This window comes from Anser cygnoides, chromosome Z, assembly GCF_040182565.1.
Source record: "Anser cygnoides isolate HZ-2024a breed goose chromosome Z, Taihu_goose_T2T_genome, whole genome shotgun sequence".
NCBI classification, from domain to species: domain Eukaryota; kingdom Metazoa; phylum Chordata; class Aves; order Anseriformes; family Anatidae; genus Anser; species Anser cygnoides.
Window position 1 is genome coordinate 36,108,568 of NC_089912.1, and position 25,487 is coordinate 36,134,054.

A 25,487-nucleotide genomic window follows, 5' to 3' on the forward strand; every position below is an offset into this window, starting at 1 on the left:
TTCTGTTGGAATGTTAGCATAACTGTGAACGTACATGAGGCACTCAAGGTATTCCTTGTAGCACATTACCCAATCCGAAGTGAAATTCAGGAGAAAGGAACATTACAGGACAGATGTCATTACTGAAAAGGGTTGTTGTAGTTATTCCCATCGATGGATACTAAACAAAAAAATACTGGATTTATTGTTTATTCAGTAAATTCCAAGACACATTTTTCAGTGTGGATATGAGTATCCACTTAAGCCAGACAGAGTGAGTGCCAATATTCTATTATATAGACAAGTTTATAATGTTTTTAGGTGACAAATACATTTGTGCTTTCTGTCTCACTGTACTCAAAGTTCAGAGCTTCAGAACTCTTCAGTTAATACTTTTTCGTTGCTTATTAGAATAACAGTGACTTAATGTCTTATAGTTAACATTAACCAAGAACTCTGTTGACCAGAAAAAAAAATCAAAAATGTGTCACAAACTTGAAACATATAATATTATTCTTTATTTGGAAACAAAATCCATGGTGCCAATCTTCCAAATATTCCTGCAGAAAGCTATCTCAGGTGGAAAAATACCAAGATTTTTTTTTCCCATAACGTTAGAAAATGTGTTTTGGAATGTTTGTAAGATTTTACATTCTTAATCAGCGGGCAAAGTTGTGGCTATCTTGGGGGTTAAACACAAAATATATTAACACTTTGATAGTTTTGAAAAATAGACAGAAATATAAAACAGAAATATGAGAAGTAGGTCAGAATTTTATTCAATTTCCCAAAATATATTGAAGTTTCAAAATTAGAATATTTTTTATTTTATACTTTTTCAGAGTTTTATTAAGTATTGTGCTATTGCTAGAAGTGTTAGGAAAACTGTACTGTGGCCAGGGGAGTTTTGGGGCTAGCTTACACTGTAAATCCAGAATAACTCCAATTCCTTTCTTCCTTGACTAACCTCTTATTTCTATAAAACAATAAGCTAGATTCTCATGTAGTACATTATCAGTCAACACAGGACCACTGATTTCAGACGAGCTATTCCAATTTCATCATTGTCAATTGTCACAGCTTCTGTGAAATTCCTTCTGGGTGGAGAATCACAAGGCAATCGCTTTGGCATCAAAATGGACTAGACCAAAATGTTTTTGAGCTTCCCGTGGTTCTTTGGCTGCAGCACTCTTTTTTTTTTGTTGGTTGGTTGGTTGGTTGGTTTTTTTTTTTGTTCCCTGCTGTTCTGTTCGTGTGTGCACTCCCTGTCTCCAATGCTTCCACAGAAAGGAGATCCTGTTATTCCACCACTGATTCTCACAGCTCTTCATAACTTAAAGAGAGGTTTCAGATCCTGCTTTACTGTTCAGTCTTTAGGGACTAGGACTAAAATAAACATGGGGTTTTTATTTATTTATTAATTTCTTGGGGCGGGGATGACAGGGGGGTAGTGCAAGGGGATGATGGGACGGATATGAAGATATTTGTATACAAATTAAATTTACAATAGCTAATGGGAAAAATAATTTAAACCTAAAAGTGGCAAAGATTCTCTGTCTCCAAAAGACAGCTTGTTTAGGGGATCATGGCATCACTGTCCTCCAAATAGGCTGTTAGTCAGAGGGAGCTATCTTTTAAGTTTGACTTGGAGTCTTCTAATTTCCTTACTCTTTCAAATTTTTAAATTTCTTTTACTGCAGATAGGTAAAATTCTGAGTTTAGATGGCTCAATTATTTTTATGTTTTTCAGAAATTCATTAAGTTGTCAGCTTTCAAGAAATTAAGAATCAGCAAGAATCAGCACAAAGTGTAAACTGGGGGCTAGTACATGCTGTATTGTTCTTGCGCATGCATCTTCTGGTATTATCACATTTAACTAATTGAAATGAGCAATGATTCAGAAGGCGGTTTGTTAGTGGATCATTGCAAAAATCTCAGTACCAGCAGATGGAAATCAACATATCTTTTCTCACTCCCTTCAAGGATTAGGCCAACAAACAAATACAAGAGGACTATTTGTTGAAGCAAGTGCATTCACATTTGAATTTCTCTTCTTTTATCTACCTTTCTACTCCAGCAGTTAAGATTTTGAGTCTCTTAGACATTGTTTGCACTATATTTGTTGTTTGCTGTTAGCTAATGTCTTGTGTAGAAACAGTGAGCTAGATATAACAGTGAAATGTTGCAGGCAAGGACAGATTGTAAAATGATGCTTGTCTTCTGTTGTCATCAACTTGGAGTTTTGTTAAGTGGTAAGAACTGCAAAAATGATTGTTTCTAAAGGAGTCTGTCTTCTTCCTGGGCTTGCCCAGGAGGCTGCTCACTGCCTTGGTATAGCATCCTGCTGCTTCCTTTTCCAGTCTTTCCTTGTGCCAGCAAAATGAGTCAGCACATGTTAGCACAAACACACAATTTTGTTCCATTGAAATTGTGTTAGTGTACTTAACTAGCTGCAAAGTTTTGTTTGGCGCTTCCATGCAGCTCTGCATTTGCATCAAAGCTGTAGGTTTAGATTGTTGGATAGGGTCTAGTGGGGTGCATAAGAGCTTGCTCATGCCTTGGAAATGTTCAGGGATGGGTAACACTGTTCTCTTAACAGTGTCATCACGAAGTGGTTTTCAAAAGGCTAGGAATGAGTGTAATTGCTATAGCTGGCAATACTGACAGGCTGAATGACCTGCACAAGGTAATGAGTTACCTGGTGAGAGAATCAGAATGAGAACCCAGAATGGCCTTCATGTTCATTGCATTGTCTGTAGTGCCTATGGTGCAGCTTTTAAGAAAGTACCAAACATTGATGTACAACCATATCACTCCAAGTTGTAATGCTCAAAGTAAATCTAACCTCAAAGAATGTGGAGAACTTGAAAATAATTTGTAGACAAAAATTCTTCTATCCTATTATTCGCTTTACTATTTACTATATTCTTCTATTCTATTATTTACTATTTATTCTTCTATTTACTATAAATTCTTCTATTCCACTACTTGCTTTACTATTTACCATTACTAAAGCCATTGCTTTAGTAGTATTATCATATAGTGAATATTAATTGATGTTTTGGCTGTTTTTTTTCCTGAGTCTTTGTTGAAGATATACCATTCCAGCTATCAGACACTAAGCACCTGAATCCTTATATTTTTCCCAGGCAGTATGCTATCTGATTTTTCAGTAATGTCTTCTTTTATCCCTTGTCAAAAGTCCACAGGTGTACTGCACATGTGCTGTGTAAAATGTTGTGACCATAGTTAATGTTTTGAAAGATTTATGATAGCTAGTAAAATTTCCTAGTAACGCTGATTGCAACAAAATGGAAAACAACATCAATAACAAAAAATAGTATTTCCAGATTTAGTTAGCCTAAGCCTTTTACTACACTCAGTTAAAAAAAAAAAAGCCTCAGTGAAGGGAAGGTCAGTAATTTTCTCAGCATGTTTAAGTTGAGTTCCATTTTACTTACTATGTCAGAAATATTAATCATTTTAGAGACAGCTTTTGCCTTGAGTAGAGTGACATCAGTTGATTGTTCCAATATTATATTCTTAATGCAACAGGGTGAGGCTTCTTTTTTTTAAAAAAAAAAAAATACATCTCCAGTTGACACATCTATATAGTTTTGAACAAACAAGCTTCCTTTGAAATTGATACAATTTGCTTATAATCTTAGTCCTTTTTGAAATTCCTAAGTAATAGGATGTCTCAGGAATAGTAAATGGAACTTTTCTGATGCTTTATGAAAGATAGAGTTTACAGCATTTCTTTGATCTCAGAGGAGAGTAAGTGCAATGTTCTGATAGATTGTGGTTTTCTGAGGAGAGGGTAGTTAAGTACTGTTTAGAGACTTTTTTTTTTTAATTTTATTTTATGATATCATAAAAGAGCAGGGTTTGCTAAAAAAAAAAAAGTTTTATTTTAAAAACCTGATTGTGTACCATTTGATCCTGTATTTTCAGATATCATTTTCAGTTAAAACATCAGCTATAAGAATATTGTTTCCCCAAAATGTATTTCAATCTTAAAATTTTACTAGAAAGGATTTTCTAATAAAATGCTGATATTGCAATCTCTAAACAGAACTCCCTTAAAACTCTTTTCTGATTGTTTGAAGGGGATGGTACAACTACACTATATTATAAATTTCTAACTTCGGTAGCATCTAGTGTTGCAGAGATAAAAACAATAGCAGAAAATGTAGGCGCCATCGGGTCTCCATTCTGTCATAAAGGTTCTAAATAGAATGGATACAAATAATGACTGGTAAGGAATCAGACAAACATCTACACAATAAAGACCACAAAACAAAATGAAGTGAAAGAATATGTCTTCCATCCAACTTAGCAAAATGCCAAAGATAGATTTATTTACTTTCCTTTTGTAATGTGAAAGCTGTAGATCTTTAATACAAAGTATTTGGGCTTTTTCTCCAGTATTTGTCCCCAGGGACAAACACTTAGTCCAGCCCTGTGCATTAAGAGATACAACAGAAATAGGGAATTAGGTGGGCTATCATTGTCCAGTGGAGGCTAATGCTGAATAGATTGAAGTTGACTGCTTAGGGCCCATTACCACCAAACAAGCAGCCAGAGAAGCATTGCAGAATATGGGCAGCAGCACTGTAAAAGTATATTTTAAGAGTCTGTTTTCCTGTGCTTCCTCATTCTTATCCATCTGTCGTCTCGTGTTTTAGCCAAAAAATCAGTTTGTGTAACCTTGCATAGCTACCTTTAATCTAATTAGCTGGGGAAGTGGTAGCAGTTTGCCGAGAATCAAGAGTTCTTTCATGCTGAGCCATACATATGCCACCGTGGATGGATTACTGTGGGTACTCGATGCTGCTAATTTAAAGCTAATTCAAGTCTCTGCATTCTGCAGAACAGGAACCCTTACCACTTGAGCTGTTTAGGCAGAGACGATCTTTTTGTCTCTCTGAAACCCTGTGTAGTTGGGTCTATGACTTGCATTTGGGATTAGTAGACTCTGTAGTCCTCTGGAGGAAGAGAAAAGGAAAGGAGGGAAGAGATATTACCACCTTGTTTTCAGTGACTGCATTTGGTTTAACTGGGATAAAGAAACAACAGAATGTCTGTTCCCCCTCTCCTGTATTCTCTCCACAGTCAGAACTAGATCCTACAGCCTGTGTCTGGTTTTCTAGAAGATGCTAACAATAGTTTGTTTTCACTAGAAAGGTGGCTTTTTTTTTTCTTCTTTTTTTTTTTTTAGACTTAATCATGTAATCATCATCAAAAAAAAAAATCATCATAATCAAGAAAGGTATTTAAGGTAGTTGCAGATCTACAGAATAGGTTGTTCAGTTGCTTACACTTGCAGGAGGCAAGGGAAATTTCTGGTTCATCAATGCCGAAGAGTAATCTATAAGCCTTGAGGCCTGTTGTTTACAGTATATTGTAACTTTGATGTGCATTTTTGGGTTTCTCCGCAAGACTGATAAAGGTTAAAGTAACAGAGTAGCTGGGAGCAGAGTAGAATCTCCAAAGGACAAAGTGTATTTCCTATGTGTAGGTCCTGCCCAAAAAATAGTAGTGGGATGGCAGGAGGGTCCTGTCTGTCTTGCACAGAGAATGAAGAAATGAAATCAGCTGGAGGTTCAAAAGGTAAGCTTGTAAGATGCGTGTATCCTTATGTTATTGCAAAAACAGAAGTTCTTTAAACTTTGAGTTTTTGCCCTGTGTGTTGGTTGGTTTACCCTAAAATACAAAAGCCATCTTGAGCAGACGATCCTCTAAACATATCCTATGTATATGAAACATAATTTTTGTCAGTAGGATTGTTGGCATTCAAAGAACTCAGTGCACCATCTAATTTACAAGAAACTTCCTATGGCAATTTCATCTGTGTAAGGCCATTGATACAACCTTTACAATACATACTATTTTACATTCATACAACATTCTTCTTTACAGCAAGATCATATGTTCACTGACCTGTATATAAAGCAACACTTCATATAGTGAGAGCAGGAAAACGAGTACTTTTGCGGAGAAGCTAGTTATAGAAAAGACCTCACCTAATCTCACTTTGTGATCTTTTGTTTCTACCACTCAGATGTGTGCCCAGTAGCTGCCTGAGTAACTACAGTGTTTACATGTGGCTTTTGAACAATGATTTTTCCTATGATACTTCTACAATGTTTTATTTAGTATAGTTTGAACTATGTAGAAATACAGAAGTGCGAAAGTTTCCTAGGAAGCGATTTCTATATGGTAATACAGTATGTCTGGTTTACAAATGCAAGAGTTTTTTTTAAATGATCAGAGAAACTTTGAATTCTGCAGTCTTCAGAATAAAACTCTGGTTCGGTGAGAGTTATATATCTTAAAGTGCAACAAAGCAGAAGCTAATTAGATGGTAGTTCCTCATAAAAGTGGGGGGAAAAAAAGTACAATTCCTCCTGCCCTTTCCCCAGATTTGTCTGCCTCATGTGTCATAAAACATCAAATGAATTATTGCATTATCAGCACAGTTTTTTGGGAGAGCAGAAGAATGTAGGACAATACATTTGCTATGTCATCAAATCCATACTTTTGCTATTGCAAACAATTTTATTTCTCTTCTAATTATAATAAAAGTCTTAAAATTGATTACGTTTCTTGCTTCCATCAAAGTTCAAAGATGCAATCCTGCCTTACCATGCATTTTGTTTTACTGAGTTGGACTAAATGGCATCACTCCTGTGAGACGAGGCCTAGGTTTTCACACCAAGACAGCTGAATCTGTTTTCAAACGGTGTTGTAACTCAGACACAAAATAACTCAGTTACAACGCATTAGACTGTTTTATTTTCCAGTGTTTTATTCTAAGTGTTTAAAGCTTAATTAATCTGAACAGTAGTAGGGTAACACAGAATAAATCTCTCTGAATGGACTCTTGATGGCAATTTCATAATCACAAAACTTACTTTTAATTACTAACCACTGAGAATTCTTAAAAAACAAGTCTTTTCTTCCTTAAACAATTGATCAAGGACTAATCGCTTCAGGCAATTCCTTCTTCCTTATGGTATTTTATTTTAATTTGAAGTAGTTAGCCAATGCATTTAGAGAGTCAAAAGTGAAGAAAAAAAATCTTTTCTGTTTTGTTTCATAGAACGATAGAATGATTTGGGCTGAAAGGGACCTTAAAGACCATCTAGTTCAAGCCCCTCTGTCATGGGGGGATTGGAAGATCAGCTTTTTGTTTTTCAGATTATGCTGCAGAAATCATTTAGGGCTTTCTTGCTAATTATGTCTTAGTGATCTGTGACTAGGAAGTAGTAGGGTTTTGAATGTTTTGATAGACTAGAAGTTTTATTTTTATATTCATCTCCAGCTTTGAAAGTCTTCAGTTAAATCTATTTGTAAATTTTAGATAGGAATAACAATTTTTGAAAATGAAACACTCTTAACATGTTACTCATTTGATATTCAGGATAATTTTGTGTATTTGTTGATAGTGTTGGTATTTGTAGTTGTCTTTAATAGTTAAAAATTAAAAATGAGTGCAGGATATTTGAGATAGTATTAAAGATGTAATCATAGCTCAGTTAATAAATCAGCATTTTCAGATAGTGTAGCTAGTGTAAAATAACACTGAGGTTAGTGATTTTTTAACATTTTAATATTAATTATTACATCTATTCAGAGCCATGTATAATTCTTGTTGCACATTCCAGTTCAGATGCATTCAGTTGTGCTCTTTCTTATGTAGGACACATGCTGTGATTGTTCTTAACATATGTTGATATCCCAGCAGTGTCAAGTACATGCTTAGCTGCTGAATTTGTCTCGACCTCAGTAAGTGGTCCTGTAATATGCCACAATACCACCCATAGTTTTGGGGAATTTATTGTGTAACTGTATCCCTTCTTTAAAAACGTAATTTTCTGCAGATTATACTGCTTCATCTCTAGTTAAATTTTTGTACTGATTTTATATTATTTTCTGTATTTAGTCTCAACTTACATGAGGTATTTAAGATTCTGTCTTAAAGGGACTTTAAAATCTAGAGGGATTTACTACAAATAATTTTAACACTGTATTTAGTAACATTTAGAACATGTGTGCTTTGAGATACAGCTTTCATTTATTACAGGCAAAACTCCTATGTCCATCAGAAAAAGGCATTCCCAAATAAGTACAAAAGAATCAGTGTGTATTTATTTTGTGTTGGGGAAAAAACAAAACAAAACAAAAGGAAATCACAAGCTAATTATCACAGTAATTTGTCTTATAGTGTATATGTTTTAACTTTATGTAGGAACCCTTTTAATATTCCAGATTGAAAAGTTATGAAATACCTATGAAACATCAGGGCAATAGGCCATGGTATGTAAGATACAGAATCACAGAATCGTTAAGGTTGGAAAAGACCTCCAAGATCATCTGATACGACCATTACCTATCCACCAGTATTACCCAATGAAACATGTCCCTAAGTACCACATCCAAGCACATCCAAGCTTTCCTTAAACATTCCCAGTGATGGTGACTCCACCATATCCCTGGGCAATCTGTTCCAATGCCTTACCACTCTTTCTGAGAAATTTTTCCTAATTTCCAACTTGAACCTTCATGGGCTCAATTTGAGGCCATGTCCTCTAGTCTTATTGCTAGTTATCTGTGAGAAGAGGCCATCCTCACGTCAAGGCAAAAGGAGGGCAGTAAGACACAGCTAGGGGATAAATGTGGGCATGACTTTTCTAACCTCAAGTCTGAAAAACTGAAGCAGACCAAGGAGCTGTAATCTTTTAAAAATATCTTTCATGGACTCCTGGGCTTTACCACGTCAGCGTTTTTTTTTAATAACTTGTTTTTATGTGGATAACATTTAGATGAAATACTGTGTAAATTAATAATAAATCTGCATGTTTTAGCAACTGTAGGTAATCATGCATCAATAATTAATTATTCTCTGTATACAGTATAATACTGATGCATGCTTTATATTACTTTGTATAAAGAATTGTGTTTCATTTCATGTACCATGCATACAATATAATAAAATATATGGCTGTAAAATAAACCTGTTTTCTAACTAGCTAGCCATTTCTCTAATGAGTCGTGTGCTGAGCTCTTGATAGATATACTGGTGTCTAGTATTTTTATCCCTTTAAAAAATGTTTGCAAAGTAATATTTAAACAGAGTAGCCCTCCTACTATAGTATTGACTGAAAAAAAGCATCAGTATAATGCATTCATTAGGTGGTTTATCTAACAGCATATTTTTCTTTGGAGTTTGAAGAATAGGATGGGTAGATGATAATACATGGGATCTTTAATTGAGGTGGAAAGGAAAGAGAGATTTTTGGTATTTGAGAGGTATTTGTAGAGAGAACTGTAGATGATCCATACAACCACATCAAACAGTGAAAAGTCTGCCATGCAAATAGAACACCAAAACTCACTCTTCATATAAATGCCTTGCATTGTGCAGATTTTCTATTGTAATCTACCCCATAGCTCCCTTTTATAAGGGACACATAAATGGCAACAAGTTCATTTGTTTTTCAGTTTTCAGTCTGTACTGAAGGTTTTATGTTCTCAGGATGATGGTACCCCAACGTGAATGGAACATGAGTTTCTCATCAAGTAAGTCATCATTTACTCAGCTTGCTCAATCAGGGACTGGTCAGGATCTATTGCTGAAAATGTGAGATAAGGCAACCTCCTTTAGTTCTCATTTATCGTTCGTCTTGCAGATTTTGCACAGGTAGTTTGGGTAGTGGATTTTCTGGAAGAGGAAAGACCTGACACCCAGCCTTTTCAGCTTGCTTTCATAAAGTTCAAGTGTTTTGAAAACCATCCCAACAAACTCAACAAATTTTTGACTTTGAAACAGTTTGCAAGAACACTGAGAGATGGTCTTGAAGAAACTCATCAGGGCAAGTGCAAGTTGGTCTACTGATCAATTGGCACTGACTCTTAGGGCAGCAAAACCACCTTCATGTGCTAATATAGAATAATATTTGCTTAGATGGCACTGATTAAGATGGAATACAGGATGGATATCTGGAGATGAAATAATGGTTGTATTTTTAAATCAAGTAATTTTATCTGAAAATATTATATAAAATATAAAATATAAAATATATTAGTTTAATGTATATATAAAAATACATAAAATATATTAGTTTAATGGAAGATTCTTCTTGAGATACCTCTGCCTTTGTTCTCATATATCAGACAGGCATTAGTTGATTCACCTTTCTAATAAGGTGTGCTACTGGTATCTGCTATAACTAGTCTCAAGATCAGTCATTCCTCTCTCTTAAAATGAAACAAAATTAAATTTCTTCCCATGCAAAAATTAAAGGTCACAAACGTAAAAAAATTGACTGTAGAGTAATAGATTGTCTAAAAATCAATCGAAGACACACAGAATAAACAAACAAACAAACAAACAAACAAAAGCAACAAATCACTAGTCATAGAATCATAGAATGGTTTGGACTGCAAGCGACCTTAAAGATCATCTAGTTCCAACACCCCTGCCATGGGCTGGGACACCTTCCACTAGACCAAGTTGCTCAAGCCCCATCCAATCTGGCCTTGAACACTTCAAGGGAGGGGGCATCCACAGCTTCTCTTATTATTATTCTTATCATTACTATTATTATTTTTCCCTTCCTTTTCTGTCCTATTAAACTGTCATTATCTCAACCCATGAATTTTACCTTTTTTTCCCCCCTGATTCAATCCCCTTACCTGCTCCTTATCTCACACAAAAGAGAATGCAGGTTACACCAGGATTTAAAAAAATAAAAAAAAGTAAAAAATTCTAAACGTTTTCTTCAAGTGGGTTCTCAGCAACCATAAAATAAACTTCATGTTTCTTGGTTATCTCATGGAAACATGAGAAATGTGTTGCAGTAGTCACCCAGACTACAGAAAAAATGTGGAAATGTATTATTGTGCTGAAGTACTGTTTATCAAGGAATAGTTTTATGTCACTACCACACAGTGTCATTTCTGTAGTGCCGATATAAAAAAAAAATACAAAAGACAGCAAGAAATTCTTGTTTGCTCATATATTATTAAAGAAATAAAAACAGAAAATAAAAACTATACATCTCAAGAACAATTTTGCATCTGCTTCTTGAACGGAGAATGGTAACAAGGCAAAGGGAAGAACTCACCAGAAATTAAATTACAGGAAAATCAGATTAATAGGGTATCAAGGCTGGAATCTTTGTAAGAACAGGAAAAGCATTGGTAATATATTATGACTAGATCAAATAGGGAAGGGTCATCAATGTTACACAAGGCTTAGAAGCATGTTCAGAAAAAAAATGATTTGATGGAATGGAATGAGACAAGAGATGAAATCAAAGGTGTTGCAGTGTTCACAGATGTACAGAACATGAGCTTTAGCAGCTGTACATTTTATGAATGTGAGAACTGAAACCTAGATGTCAGGGAGGCAAGAAGAGAGATAAGCACCTGGAGGAATATTTTCACTACTTGGATTGAGTGGCATAATTCTTAATTACCTCTATTACATATTTTGCTCTTTGATGCTAATGTATTTTGACTATGGTGTACAGAGGTGTAGGTCTATAGTATTTTAAAAGTTCTGAAGTCACACTTCAGAAATCGGCAAGGGAGGCAGATTTGGTAATTTACTGGATTATCTTACTTTGCAGGATAACATCAATTCATGATCATTTCTTGTGGGCAAAGAGATTTTCTTAGAAGCAGAGTAAGAGAAAAAGATAGTTTAAAAATATAGCATATTTTCATTAAAATAGACATGCAATAATTATTCTCTGCTTTTTAGGCAAGTTACAGAAAAGATCTTGAAATGACATATAGCTCAAGTTTTAAGGTGAGCACTTTTTTTTTTCTAAAGTTTTAAGACGTTATAGAAAATTTCTATTTAGAAAATGCATACTACCATTTTGAAAAACGGGAACTTTTAAAATATGAATACCGTACATAGCTCCCTTGGAAGTCTGAAATGCACCTGTACGTCACCTCTTTCATAAACATACTCTTTTACACAGTGTTTCCTATTTCCTTGGAGCAGAGCCCTATGAGGCTTTTTTTTTTATTATTTTTAAATACATACTTTAAAATAAAATGTTTTTTGATATATTCCAGCTATGTATTTTTAAATCAACTGAGCTTTTCTTTGTGTTCTTTTTGTAAAGGTATGTTTAAATTTGTGCTTGTGCTAGAAAAATAGTTTAAACAGTTGGCAGTAGCAAGAAAGTATGCAGTAGCAAAGCAAATTATTAGAAAAAGATTATCGTCATAAAATTATGTCAATTTGTGTTTCTTAATGTTAGCAAGTAGTCACATGGTAAATTCTTGTGCTATAAATCCTACTTTGGTATTGTGGGAAACTAAAATTTCACTTGCCTTTTTGGCAAAGATGCCAAAGATACCTCCCTTAGAATTTGGTCTTGAGTCTGTGATCCCTAATTTTCCTTTTTAAGTCATACCGCACCAGAAGCTTCAGTTCGCAGACCTCTAAGAAGTTTTGCATTCTGTGAAAGGTAACTGTTTTTAAGTACTTTATACAGTGTAAAGCCATAATTAAATCTATGCCATCCATTCATTTTTTTTAAATAGACCAATACCAGATACAAGTCATTTAGTAGTCACCAGGTTGTTTAATCACCCAAGATATTTGTTCCCGTATATCAGATGTTATATTTCTCTAAAAATGTTTTAGAAGGAAATATGGAGGACAGATAATCATTTTCTCCAGCTCAGTTTACTGATTTTTTCAATGAATTAATTTCATAACATAAAAATACAGGCAGTATATCTTTCTACACACCATAAAAACAGAATATTGTTTGTATAACGCAACACAGTATGTGTGATTACAACACTATCATTGATTTAAATTGCTATTAAATCAGATCTGAATACATTTAGGGTTCAGGCACACAGGGTTGTATACTGTATATTGTTTTCCTGAGCACATATTGACCTGAGCAGATTTGGAGTTTTGAGGCTTACCACAGTAATCTGCTTGCTTGCTTCTATAAGCTGACTTTCATATAAATAGTCTTATTTGCCTTCCCTTTTAACATTCTAAAATTGAGAAAGTCCATTTTAACTGTGGTCACCCTCTTACTATCAGGGTCTAATTGTAGTTTACGTGGTCACAATGATTTTGAAAGGGGGAATGCATCAGGGGAGGTTCAGGTGGGATGTTAGGAAAAGGTTCTTCACCAATGAACCTACAGGCACTGTAACAGGCTCCCCAGGGCAGTGGTAATGCCACTGAGCCTGCTGGTGTTCAAGAAGCATTTGGACAACACTCAGACATATGGTCTGATTTTTGGGTGATCCTGTGGGGAGCCAGAAGCTGGACTCAGTGATTCTTGTGGGTCCCTTCCAACTCATGATAATCTATAAGATGTTTGTTTGTATCTTTATTCTTCAAAAATAATGAATACTCCATGTTAGCCAAGGTTTGTGTGCAAAGGACACCTGTTTTATTAATTCAGCTTATATAATTGGAATAACTGTTCTAATTCAAGAAGACAGACACTCCCTTTTGATTAACTCTGAGAAAAACATTTACACAACCAGTTAATCCACTGAACGGATACATGAATTTATCTCAAACAAAGGCCATCCTTTGGTCCCTTTTGTTCAGCTTTCTTTGCCACAGCTGTAATATGTCACACCCTACATTCCTCTTTTAGCTTCAGGAGCACACTGACTTTGCCAATCTCCTCTGAGCCTTCTATTTTAGGGGTTTATTAATCAGACACAAAGACGAAAACTTTTTTTTTTTTTTAATTTTTAATAAACAGGTAGCTCAAAGTAAATCAAATGTGGAATAGAAAAACTAAAGGTGGACTAAATAAAGATCAGAATAGGGGAAATAATGTACATGTACATAGAAATGTAGAGGCAATTAGTCAAAGGAACTGACACAGCCTTTGTACCATGCACACACATACCCCCTTGTAACGCTTTATGCAACTGTAGGTAAGTAAAAGAAAAATTGTGTGATTGTGTTTACATATCTTCTAGTCTTTATGATGATCTGTTGAGAGCAGTCTTTTCTTAGTTTCTATTGTAGGCTTCTTTCTATCAAAGAAAAGTAGAATTCAAGCTCTCCTTTTTCCCATCTGGTGTAATGTTACAAAAGATAGTTCTTTCTAATGCTCTGTATATTTACATTACAGAAAGTAGTGAACAATAATAAAAGCTTTTCTCAGTAGAGGGAAATTCTTATTCCTGTTTCTCTACAACTAAACTCAAGATCAGGAGTGCCATGTTTAGATATCATGGGGACAGAAAATGGCTAGTTCACACAAATATCTTTCCCTGTTTCTTTTTCCCCGGTGTCCTGGTTTTAACTGGGATAGAATTAACTTTCTTCATAGCAGCTGGCGTGGTGTATGTTTTGGATTTTTGATGAAGACACTGGTGATAATGCACCACTCTTTCAGCTGCTGCAGAGCAGTGCTTCCACAAAGCCAAGGACTGTTCTGCTTCTCCTGCTGCCCCACCAGAATGGAGGTTGGGGGTGCAGGAAATTGGGAGTGGACAGAACCAGAACAGCTGACCCAAATTGACCAGGGTGACCAGGGTCATTTACCTGGTAAACTGTCTTCATCTCAACCTGTGAGTTTTCTTACTTTTACCTTTCCAATTTTCTTCCACATCCCACTGAGGGGGAGCAAGCAAGTGGATGTGTGGTGCTTAGCTGTCTACCAGGATTAAACCACAACACCCAGGAAAAAACGTAAGCCCCAGAAGGGACTCATAGAGAAAGCTACACAAATAGCCTAAAGGACAGCAAAACAACATTAAAACACTGCCTAGAACAAGCTCTATAACATAGAAAGCAATTCTGAGCTGTCAAAAACACTTCCAGTGGAGTACCACAGTATTCACTGTCATCATCTCCCCATCCTTCTGTATAGTGACAAGGGTTTTGTCAGCTTATAGAACTGACTTGTATGGCAAGAAGTGGGCACCAACTCTTAACCTGAGGCACGTGATACATGATTCAAAGTAAACCATGTATCTGGTTTTGTTTGTTTGTTTGTTTGCTTGTTTGTTTTTGTCTGATAGATCAATGAAAATCATATCCTCAACATAAATTTATTTATGAATGTATTTTGTGAGAACTCTTCTGAAATGGCTGATGCTCAGTGTTGCAACCTGTTTCTGGTTTACCAAGAAGCAAGCTTCTCATGTACTTTGGAAAGTCCCATTCAGTTTTGTTGCCAAAGAGGGAGGTGTCTCATTTTCAAATGTTATATAATTTTATATAACAGAGTTCCATGAAGCTTTCACAAGGCACTCTTATAATTTACCCATGTAATTTAACGACTGAAAATCTTTATTGCATAAGTTCTAAAAGTAGATTTTTCTACTTCTATGTAAAAAAATTAAACTTTTAAACAGTTATCAATAGATCTCCTGACTTGTGTTGCAGGAGGGTTCATTTTCTTTGGATTTCCTTTTCCAACCAGCATACCTAAACACATTCTTCCTGTTTTTTTGTTTTGTTTGTTTGGTTGGTTTTGGTTGGTTGGTGTTTGTTTGTTTGTTGTTTGCATTTTTTTTTTCTGTTTACATCTGTTGCCAGGTTCAGTTCCACCTCTACATCGGCTTTCCTAATCCCATCCCTACATGTCCAGGCAGCGTTTTTATATTGTTCCCCAAATGGGTGACCGTGAATTTCACTGGAATTCACTGCCTGTGAATTTGCTTCTTGCTTTTCAGTTCAGCCAGGAGATGTTTACACAGCTGTGCTGCTCCCCTGCCTTCCTTGCCTGATTCCATGCACCTGGCTTCACCAGTCTTGGCAGCCTCTCAGTAACATCATGAGTGTGAGCTCCTGGTAGGCAGCAGACTTTGCTAGAGATACTATCTGGACTGCATATGGATGCTTTGGAACCACTCAGGAAAGAGAGCAGAGAATGATAGTGGACAGTTCTCTGAAAATGTCAGTTCACTGATCAGCTGACTAAAATGACTGTTAGGATTGAGTAGGAAAGAATAGAGAGCTTTCTTATGGCTAAGGTGCTATAGGAAAGCATAATAACCTTTTGACTATGGCCATTTTCATGAAAAAGAATATAATAAATCAAGAGAAGGCAAGGCATGCAGAGGGATACAAGGAGACGAAAAGATGTGTTTGGCCTCTGCTTGTGGAAGGGCTAAATATTCTAAAAATTGCCAATTTGTCATTGAGAAAGCTGGCGGAGATCTGTGAAGGCATAGATGCCATTGTATGTGAGATAGAATATGCCTGATGCAGTATTTATAAAAAGAGAAAAATGTACTGTTTTACGTAGTTATACTCTGGAACTATTTGCCACGACACGTTATGGACCAAATCTCTGAAACAGGTTAAGAGGGAACAACCAAATTCCGAGAGTAAATGCTTTGGTAGCTGTTAAAGATCACAGTATGGATACAGCCTTTAGCTTAGGGAGCCCATATTACACTTCTAGCAAAGGCTGGGAGTAGACATGTGAGGAAAGCTCACTCATTGTCTCGTTTGTCTATTATCTCTGTATTTGCTATTGACCGCTGTAGAGGACAGAATTAGTACAAGTAGACATCTGGGCAATGACAGTATGTTAGTTCTCATCTTAAGTTAGCATTCATCTTAAGAAAGAAATGCCTTCCATATGAGCTGCATTTTAAAAGAAACCAAGCAACTTCCAGCAGTTCTACCATCCATCTAATAACATATTAACCACCTATGGACTGTTAATAAGATGCAATAACTAAGCCCTTAAAACTGTATGCATTAGTATTTATTTATGGCCGTTTGGCATGTATTTGTATGCCCTCCCCATTTTTATTCTTTTTTCCCACTGTAAAGATTAAACTGCAAGAGTTTGTTTAAAGGGAGAAAAGTGGGCTTAGTGTTATGGAGCATAAAATCACATACTTATTAGCTGTTGATAAAGTTTTTCTAGATGTTTTGCTTTTTCTAAGATTTACATAGATCATAAACTAACAAAATAGGTGATAAAGACTGGATTTATGTTTGCATAAAATGCAGAAGTTCATTCATTTTTATCCTATTGTTTCTTCTAGTATCTTTCATCAGTATGTATATATATTTGTATATATATATGTATATACACATTTGTATATATAAACACGTAGGTATAGTTATCATCACTGGCTCTTGCTGTAAAGAGAAAAAAGTACATTTCTAGGGTTTTCTGTTTGCACTTGAAATTCTTGTTTGTTAAGTGTGTTGGTTTGATTGCTGCCTTGTTTAAAGGCTGCTGATTCACTGATGAGTGACAAGAGTGTTTTTTTCCTGGAAATTCTCAATATCTGGAACTCTGTTCAGAGCAGCCTGTGCTAATTAGACTTTTAAGTGTCAGCTCTATAAAGTTTTTTTTTTTCTTCCATTTCTTAAGAAAAGCATCTGAACTGTTAAAAAATCATTTGTTAGAAGTAATCAAGTCCAGATAACTGCTGTTATTTATGCTCACAGATCAATTGATTTGCCAATTCAAGTGTGAAATGTTTATGTTTGAATCAAAAGCCAAATGTATTAGGGCATGAAATTATGTTTCTGTTGTCCTGGCTTACTATGCTTTTACATCATCAGTAATTCTAAGGTCATGCCATCTGTAGCGTATTGCTGCATGACACTTCCAGAAGAGTAAGTTTTTTTCTGCATGTTTTCTGTCCAGTACTTGCTTACCTATATCCCAACAGTGTTTTATACTGCTGTTTCCAAAGCTTGGTGTAGAAACTCTAGAACAAACTCCATATATAAATATTTTTATTCATAGCATGTGCTAAAACAGTATCAGTTGTATGTACATTAATTTTATAAAAATAGATCCATCATTTGTGAAGTTCAGGAACAGTTTCTGTATGCTTGAAATTATATATAATAGTCATTCAATAATAATTGAGTGCTTCATTATTTTACCAAGATGACAGGGAGTGCAGTAGATGCTGTGAATCTATTCTGTTTTACTGATTTCATCTTGGTCAAAATGGATGATTTTGGCTGGTGGATAGATAGCATGAGAAAGAACATACTATCCCTAGATTCCCGAGAATATGTCATGCTCATTCATTATAAAATACTTCAAAATTGAAATGCCTTTTTTTTTTTTTATATATATTGTGATATACAAACACATGCTCTTTACGTATTTTTTTTTCAGCATTGAAACTCCTGAAAAGGAGTTTCAGTTTGTTTTTTATGAATTTTTGATTTCATATAGACTGTAGATTCAGGTAGACTCTGAACTTGATCAGTAGTAGAAGGAATACCTGGGTGAGTCTCTGTCCCTGAATTCAGAGGATTTGTTACATGAGTTTTGGTCTGTATTTTTTACTATTCATTATTGCCTTAAAATATGAGGAAAAACAAAACAGAACAACAACAACAAAAAAACAACACAACAACAACAACAACAACAAATAATCTAATGGGCAGAAGATTACTGGTCCCAGAACAGAAGAGCTGTGAAATAGTGCAGGAATGTTTACAGGTGATATCAATGGAGTAAACTGGAGTAAACTCTGGAAGGGTATCTTTCTCTTTTAACAGCATCTAAAATCAGTGACATTTTGGAGCAGTTATAAGGAAAGGGATTCAGAAGGAGCATATAGCCAATTGAAAGACAACCCAAGCTTGAATGTATTGTGAAACCAAGAAAGTTCAGAATTGAAATTTGAGATATATATTGATAAGAAATTCAAATGTGCTAGGTAATGAATTTGTGTCAGTAACACTTTCATAATAGTAATTTAATTGAATTACTATAAAGGGAAAAATAATAACCATTCCCTAGCCTTTTAAAATGCTTCACTACAAATCATGTTTGTATGTTGTGAGGTCGCTGTAAGAAAGAACAATGTTTGTATATGTCTGCATATTTCTTAAAGTGATTATATTTTTTTACTGTGCTGTTTTCATTCCTGTGGCCTTCTGTTATAGGTAGTGGATTTATGTTATGGACAGCAAGCTGTGAATGAGCATATGAAGTTGATGAATTTGTTTGGATACTTTAGTTGGTAATGAGTTTTATGTAACATCTCTGCGAGCTGAACCACAGCTTTTCAGCACAGAAGTTGTAAAGGTGTGTGTGCTTTGAAAGAATAAATAGTTATGATGAAATGATGAGGATGTTCATTAAGAAACTGGGAAATCTTAAAGAAAATCTATCGTACCATATCATAGTATGAAATGTAAACCTCCACTGAAATGTAGTCCTCCACATGAAATGTATTCTCCACTGGAAGCAGTAGTGGTAGTAGAAATAAACCACTGCTACAGCTTCAGCAAAAGTTCTACTTTTCTGAAGCAAAAGAAAATACCTATTTCATTTAGATATTTACATGTTTGATAAGAATATATATTCACATGGTTCTTCTAGGGCATGACTATAAAGCTTTGTTTTATTAATAAATATTGTGCATATTTTCCTCAGAATTAACATGAGAAATACTTACCTACAGTGAGGTAATTTAAATGTTTTGTATGCAGTGTGTATCCATGCAATACTTTTTTATTTCACAGCATAGCTTTCTTTTGTGGGTAGAAAACAAGTTCCTTTGTAAAATTATGAGTGAGATTATGTTATTGTTTTTTAGCCAGCACTTTTTACATCTGAATGTTTTAGTCTGAAGCTGTTCTTTGAGCCTGTGGAGTTCATTGGAAATACCTTAATCATTACAAGGGAGCAGTAATTCTTTTTTTTTTTTTTTTTTCTTGTGGATTTAACCTTGGAGCAGTTCCAGCTGTGTTAATAAGCCACATGAAGCTACAGTGAGCATACATATATTTTAAGAAGAATTTCCATCTTTTACCTAGAGCTGACATAACTAAGCAAGAGCAGTTGCTTATTGAAGTCAGTTTCTTTTTTTCTACACATGAAATTAATAACCAAGGGCAAGACATGAAACTAGTTCACAGCTAGTAGCTGGCTGATTTGCATCCAGTAGCTGCTCTTTTATGTGGCTTTCACACATAAAGTTGATATTGCTTAATAAGGACAAAGACATAAAACATACATTGCATTTGATATTTTTGGACATTTCTAGAATCCAAAATCTAATTTAATCTAAATGAAATATGTCTCTTTTGTTTCATATGTTACACTTTAAAAGATCAAGCATAATGAATTCCCTTCAAAGACTGTCATGTATACAAACAGTTTTAGTCATGTATATTGAGTATTGTTGAAAACGCCTACTAGAACTTAGTGCTTCTTCTGCAAAATAGGTATGAAGCTTGCAATCTACATAGTTATTTGGGAATAAATTATGCTTTTGAGGCAGTCATGATAGTACATAGCAACTGAGAATATTTGTGTTGTTGTGTGGAGATATATTGATAATATACTTGACCCTGGCCCTTTACAGGTCAAAAGAAGGCTAGGGAAGAAACTAGACAGCATCAGATAATTTTTGATTATTATTCAACATTAACAGAAAGAGAGGGATTTGGGAATTTTCTTTCCATACATTGCAGCAAATAAGTTTTATCACAGCCACATAGCCATTAAGAAAGAAATGTATTTCTCAACAGGATGCATTGTAATAATGGGAATGGCCACAACTCTGAAATGCAGCACTGGGTTTTTTTCTATGGTGAGGGTAATTTTTCTATTTTGTTTTAGCACTTTGTAAGTTCATCGTTGTTGTCTCGAGTCAGAGCCCTGCTGTGTGCTACTTCTGGTATTGTTATCAGCTCTACTTAAAATTTGAAGGAAAATGGACATAATTGTAGAACTACGAGGAACAGAAGGGTCTTGGAATGATTTTTCTTTTTACCTCAGCTGCTGGAGTATAACTTTCAAAATAGTATATTACAATTCAGAGCATTTCTTACTTCTCCTCTTATTTTCAGTAAAGATAATATAAATGATATCTACACTTAGAATGAGGTGTCATTGGACTTTTATTTTTTTGCTTTGAACATGTTTTGCCTTTTTTTGCAGCCCAGATTTCTTTTGTCGCCTACTTCACTTTTTCTCGTTTCTTTGGAAAAAAATAGTAAAAGCTGAAATGTTCGGTTACATTCAAATCTAATTTGTGATTGTTTTTTTCAATCCTGAACAACATTTTTTTGTCACATGAGCCCTGTGTCCAAAAACCTTCAACTAGCTCTACTGAGAAGACCACTGCCAGATTTATGTTGGAGTTACTACTTGAATTTCACATTGTGGATGAGGGGTTGTGTTTACAGACTAACAAATAGTTGGATTATAAGAAGAATGACTTTTATATTGTTAACTTAGAATGCTAATTATGACTAAATTTCAAACTCTGTCAAACATTTCAAATTTGACCTTTATATGCAAACATCCAGCAAACATGTTGATCCAGAGGGCACCATTCCATTGAAAGGATGTTCCTGGGAAATACGCCAAACACTTGAAACAGGGTTTTGATTGCTTACTCTGAAATTTCAAACAATGAATGACGACCGTGAGTCCCCACTAGATGTATTTATGGCCTGAAAAAAGATGACCATTACCCAAATTAAGCAGCATATGGCTCAAGCTTTTAAAATTGTGGCCTTTCTACTTTTTTGAAATACAGCATGACCTCAGAAGCCTATCTCTTAGGCTTCTAATTTTTGAAAACCTAGGTATTTGATAGTAGTGGTATTACAGCTGCTACAATAAACAAAGTGCAGCCTTCTAAGAATTTTACTAGTTCTGATTCTTCTACACAATTTTAAATGGACACACTGAACTATATCAGTACTTAATAGCAATGATTTAGGTGTGGTGCTCTATGTTTTGCACTCTATGTCTGTTAGAGAAAATATCAGTTTGTATTTGTTTCCTATTATTGTACACATCTATTTTCATTTACATTTTCATTTCATATCACTACCTGTATTTGTGTTCCATCATATCTTATTAAGGTACCTATAATGCTTGTAAAGAATACATTTTCTGCACATTGCAGTCTGTGTAATCAGGTAATATTGCTTTCATCTAATATTGCCATTGCTTGTGATTTCTCTTATACTTTTTATCCACTTTTGTGCTAAAGTTAGTTGTAACTTATGAATGCGTAAATTTTTGTGTGGTACCTGCTTATATATTTGGATTGTTTTGATGACTGTAAGTTTTCAGACCTGTTTGGGGTCAGTAGAGCCACAGTATGTACATTTAGTAATAATAAAAATAATTGAATGTGGTGGTTATGTTTCCTAGGTATAGCATATCTGAGTGGAATGTGCAGTGAAAAACGAAAATGTATTATTGCAGAGGACAATGGTCTGAATCTCGCTTTTACCATTGCCCATGAGATGGGTCACAAGTAAGTACATGGACAGCAAACCCAATGTTTTTTTGCATGTGGTGTCAGTATGATTTATTTTTAAATTGATCGTGTACTTCAGTTTTTCTTTTTTTTTTTTCCCTATTGGAAAGGCTTTTAATTTTGATGAAAACTTTGGAAAATAATGTTTTTGTTAATAATAACAATAGTGGCATGTATCAATATACATAATTTAGAATTCAATAAAAAAATATATGAATTAAGAAAATATTTACAGCTTTGAGTAATACAGGAATCCTTATAGCTTCACAATAATGAAGTTGGCTGGAAGGACTGACATAGTCGAGAGGAAAAGCAGGTGCCCCAAGATGTTTTTTTTCTTTTTTTGGGGGGGCGGGGGGACTGTGGTATTTTGTATCAGATCCAGCTCTGCATATTGTTGCCAACCAGCATTTTAATGAGATCACGAGTTGGAAGAGCCCTTATTGAATTTGGCATTCTCAGGACAGATCCCATTAAAGCATATAATGGTCATTGGTCTTTGTAATATTAATATTGTTCTCCCTGCCACCTTAATAGAAAAGGATGACAAAGAGAAGGTGAAGATAACTATCCTCACACAATTGATTGGGTGTGTTTACTCTTTAAGTGAAAAATACTTTGAAATAAATTGAGAAATTCGTATGTTGCCATGCCATAATCAAGTTAGTTAATGAAAGTGGTATATGCTTCTTGGCTTAAGTACTTGATATAGAAAAATAAGTATGAGAGTTCTTCCTAAAAAAAGGAAGCTCTGCTATTTTTACCTGTAGTGTCTGATATAGGTATGTGTATGTACATGTTTAGAAAAGCAGCTTCTGAGTGGAGCTGCAAGTGGACGATGGAGTGGAATGATTTCAGACCCTCTGAAAGTTGAGGTCGGGCACCTTAGGACAAAAACTTCAAATTAAAACTGATTTTGTTTAAATTTGGTCAAAGCTGCCTGAGCTGGGGGTAGAGGTCATAACATAAAATCTTGCAAAATGCAACTGATTACAAAAGAGTTGGAAATTGGATATTTCTATTCAGAATTTCTACTGTATGGAAACTAAGCAAATTCAAAGCAATTGTATAACTCGAAGTGAAAGGGTGACATGAGTATTACATGTTACATGAAATTAAACTTTTCCTGTTTTTTTTTTGTTGGTTTTTTTTGTTTGTTTTTGTTTTTCTTTTTGGATTTTCATAACTGCAGAAAACAATTCCAGGTTCATAGAAGCCAGCCTGAGTGATAGGTATTATAAAGGAGAGACTTCAAGACAAAGATTTGTTTGTGTTTTGTAGCTTCATGCTGACCTCTTTCTTTTTTTTTACTATAGTGTTTGCTAATATTAGAAGAGAGGGTAGAGGAAGACTCATTTCCTGTACACTTGTTCATTTGACAGTAAACTAAGGATAAGAGGACACAAACAATGACTGAATATGATCTGCAGATAAATTCACTGATGGAGTAAATTAGAATTTTTTTAAGACAGGTATGATAATGCCAGATAATTTAGAGAAAAATAAATACTGCTTTATGCCCCGCACAACAAAAATACCTTTAGATAACAAAAACTTTAGCAATGGAGTTACTGGACTTGGAAAAAGAGGCATCTTATCAACAAAAAACATAACACCTTATGCTTCTTGAGAAGTGGTGATGTGCAAAATCCTAAATGTGGAAAACAGAAAGAAGGTATAACACTTTTGTGAAGTTATGAGAGATTTGTTTGTTCTGCAGTAGCAAATATGAGAATGCAGGATACTAATCTCATAAAACAGATTTGTCTTGCAGCAAACAAGTCAGACCTATCAAGCAGACATAGAGGCCCACTGTTACGCTTGTCAACAGTGCTAGTAGTTCTTTCAAGACTGCTGCACAAGCTGTGCTCTGAATTTTGTTGCATTTGGTCCTCAACTTGAAATATTTTTTGTCATTGCATTTCTGTGGAGCTGGGAGAGAAAGTAGGTAGCATGATCTTCCTGTCATTTTTTGATGTATTTAGGCATTGTGTTGTGGTTTTCTCAGTTTTCCCAGTAAGTCCATAACAAAAAGATTAATGAAAATGTAAGTAAGTCTGATTACAGCTTTGTTAGTCCGCATTTATATATGAACTCCATTTCCAATGAATTGATTAATATTTCTGTGAAACTTTGATAAGAAAAATAGACATATTATCAGACATTTGATTTAAAGAAAAAAAAAATATTGGCATATGTATCTGATCAGCACCAACTGAGAACCAAGAGAAAAGGTAAGAATACTTAGAAAATGAACAGGCATGTTAATTATTGAACTGCAGCTAGAGTTGCCTCTGACAAAGAACTAGAAAAGAAATATTCTGAATGAAATACACTGGAAAACTAAACTTTACTTAGCAATAATAAAGTGCCTTTGTTCTAGACATGTATGTCTGAAAGCAGATTCTCTTTTTAAGACATAAAGAAGTAATGTTTTAAATCAACAATTTACGTTTTAGTTTCATCTCAAAATACTAGGAGCCAGTCTGTGTTATCAGAGGTTACAAGTTGTAACACACTAGTGGTTTTGTTTTGAATAATCAAGTCTATATATTTCAATAAATCTAATGCACAACTCGGTAATTACGTAATGAAGTCATATTACAGAAATGAAATGAACGACAATGGAATAAAATACATAGTCTCCACATGGAAAACTATGAAAAGAGAGACGATGCTAGCATTTCTATTATCAAATAACTTAGATATATTCATTGGTATTATGGAGTATGACTGCTTTTTAAGTATGAGGAATTAAAAGGTAGATATAAACAGCAGTATCTCAAAATATATCGATTAACATTTAATGTGTGTTTAAAGTGGACTTTAAAAGTTGGTCTAAGTAGCTGAAAGAGGTACTGGTGGAGTTTCTTAGAATCAATTTTATACACATCAGCATTCTTTTGCTGGTAAGCTTTTTTTTTTTTTTTAATATGAAATGTAGTTGTCTTTAACATTTTGGATAACCTAACAGGTGTTTTGTAGTTCCAAACAAGAAGCCTGTGGAATTTTGTTGACTTCATAACTCATGAGCGAATATAATTTTTTCTTGTGGTGATATTAAACAATCATATGAAATACAATGGACATTAAAATAGTTTTAAATGTGAAATTAATAATTGCTAATGGAGTTACTCCGTGTTCTTTTGTTTGGTTGGTTGTTGTTTTATTTTGTGATTGCATTCCAAAATGCAAAAACAGAACTCAACAAAATCAATAAGAATAATAAAAGCTAATTCTAAAGTCACCATTGT

The 25,487-nt window shown here is 34.6% G+C and overlaps 1 protein-coding gene across 1 annotated transcript in view; it reads left to right on the plus strand.

Moving 5' to 3' along the window:
• ADAMTS19 (ADAM metallopeptidase with thrombospondin type 1 motif 19) overlaps positions 1–25,487 on the plus strand; it is a 164,960-nt gene that overhangs the window by 58,904 nt on the left and 80,569 nt on the right. The window contains exon 8 of the mRNA XM_048053285.2: positions 22,125–22,230. Coding sequence (XP_047909242.1) covers positions 22,125–22,230 — 106 coding nt within the window. The remainder of the gene's footprint in view (positions 1–22,124; positions 22,231–25,487) is intronic.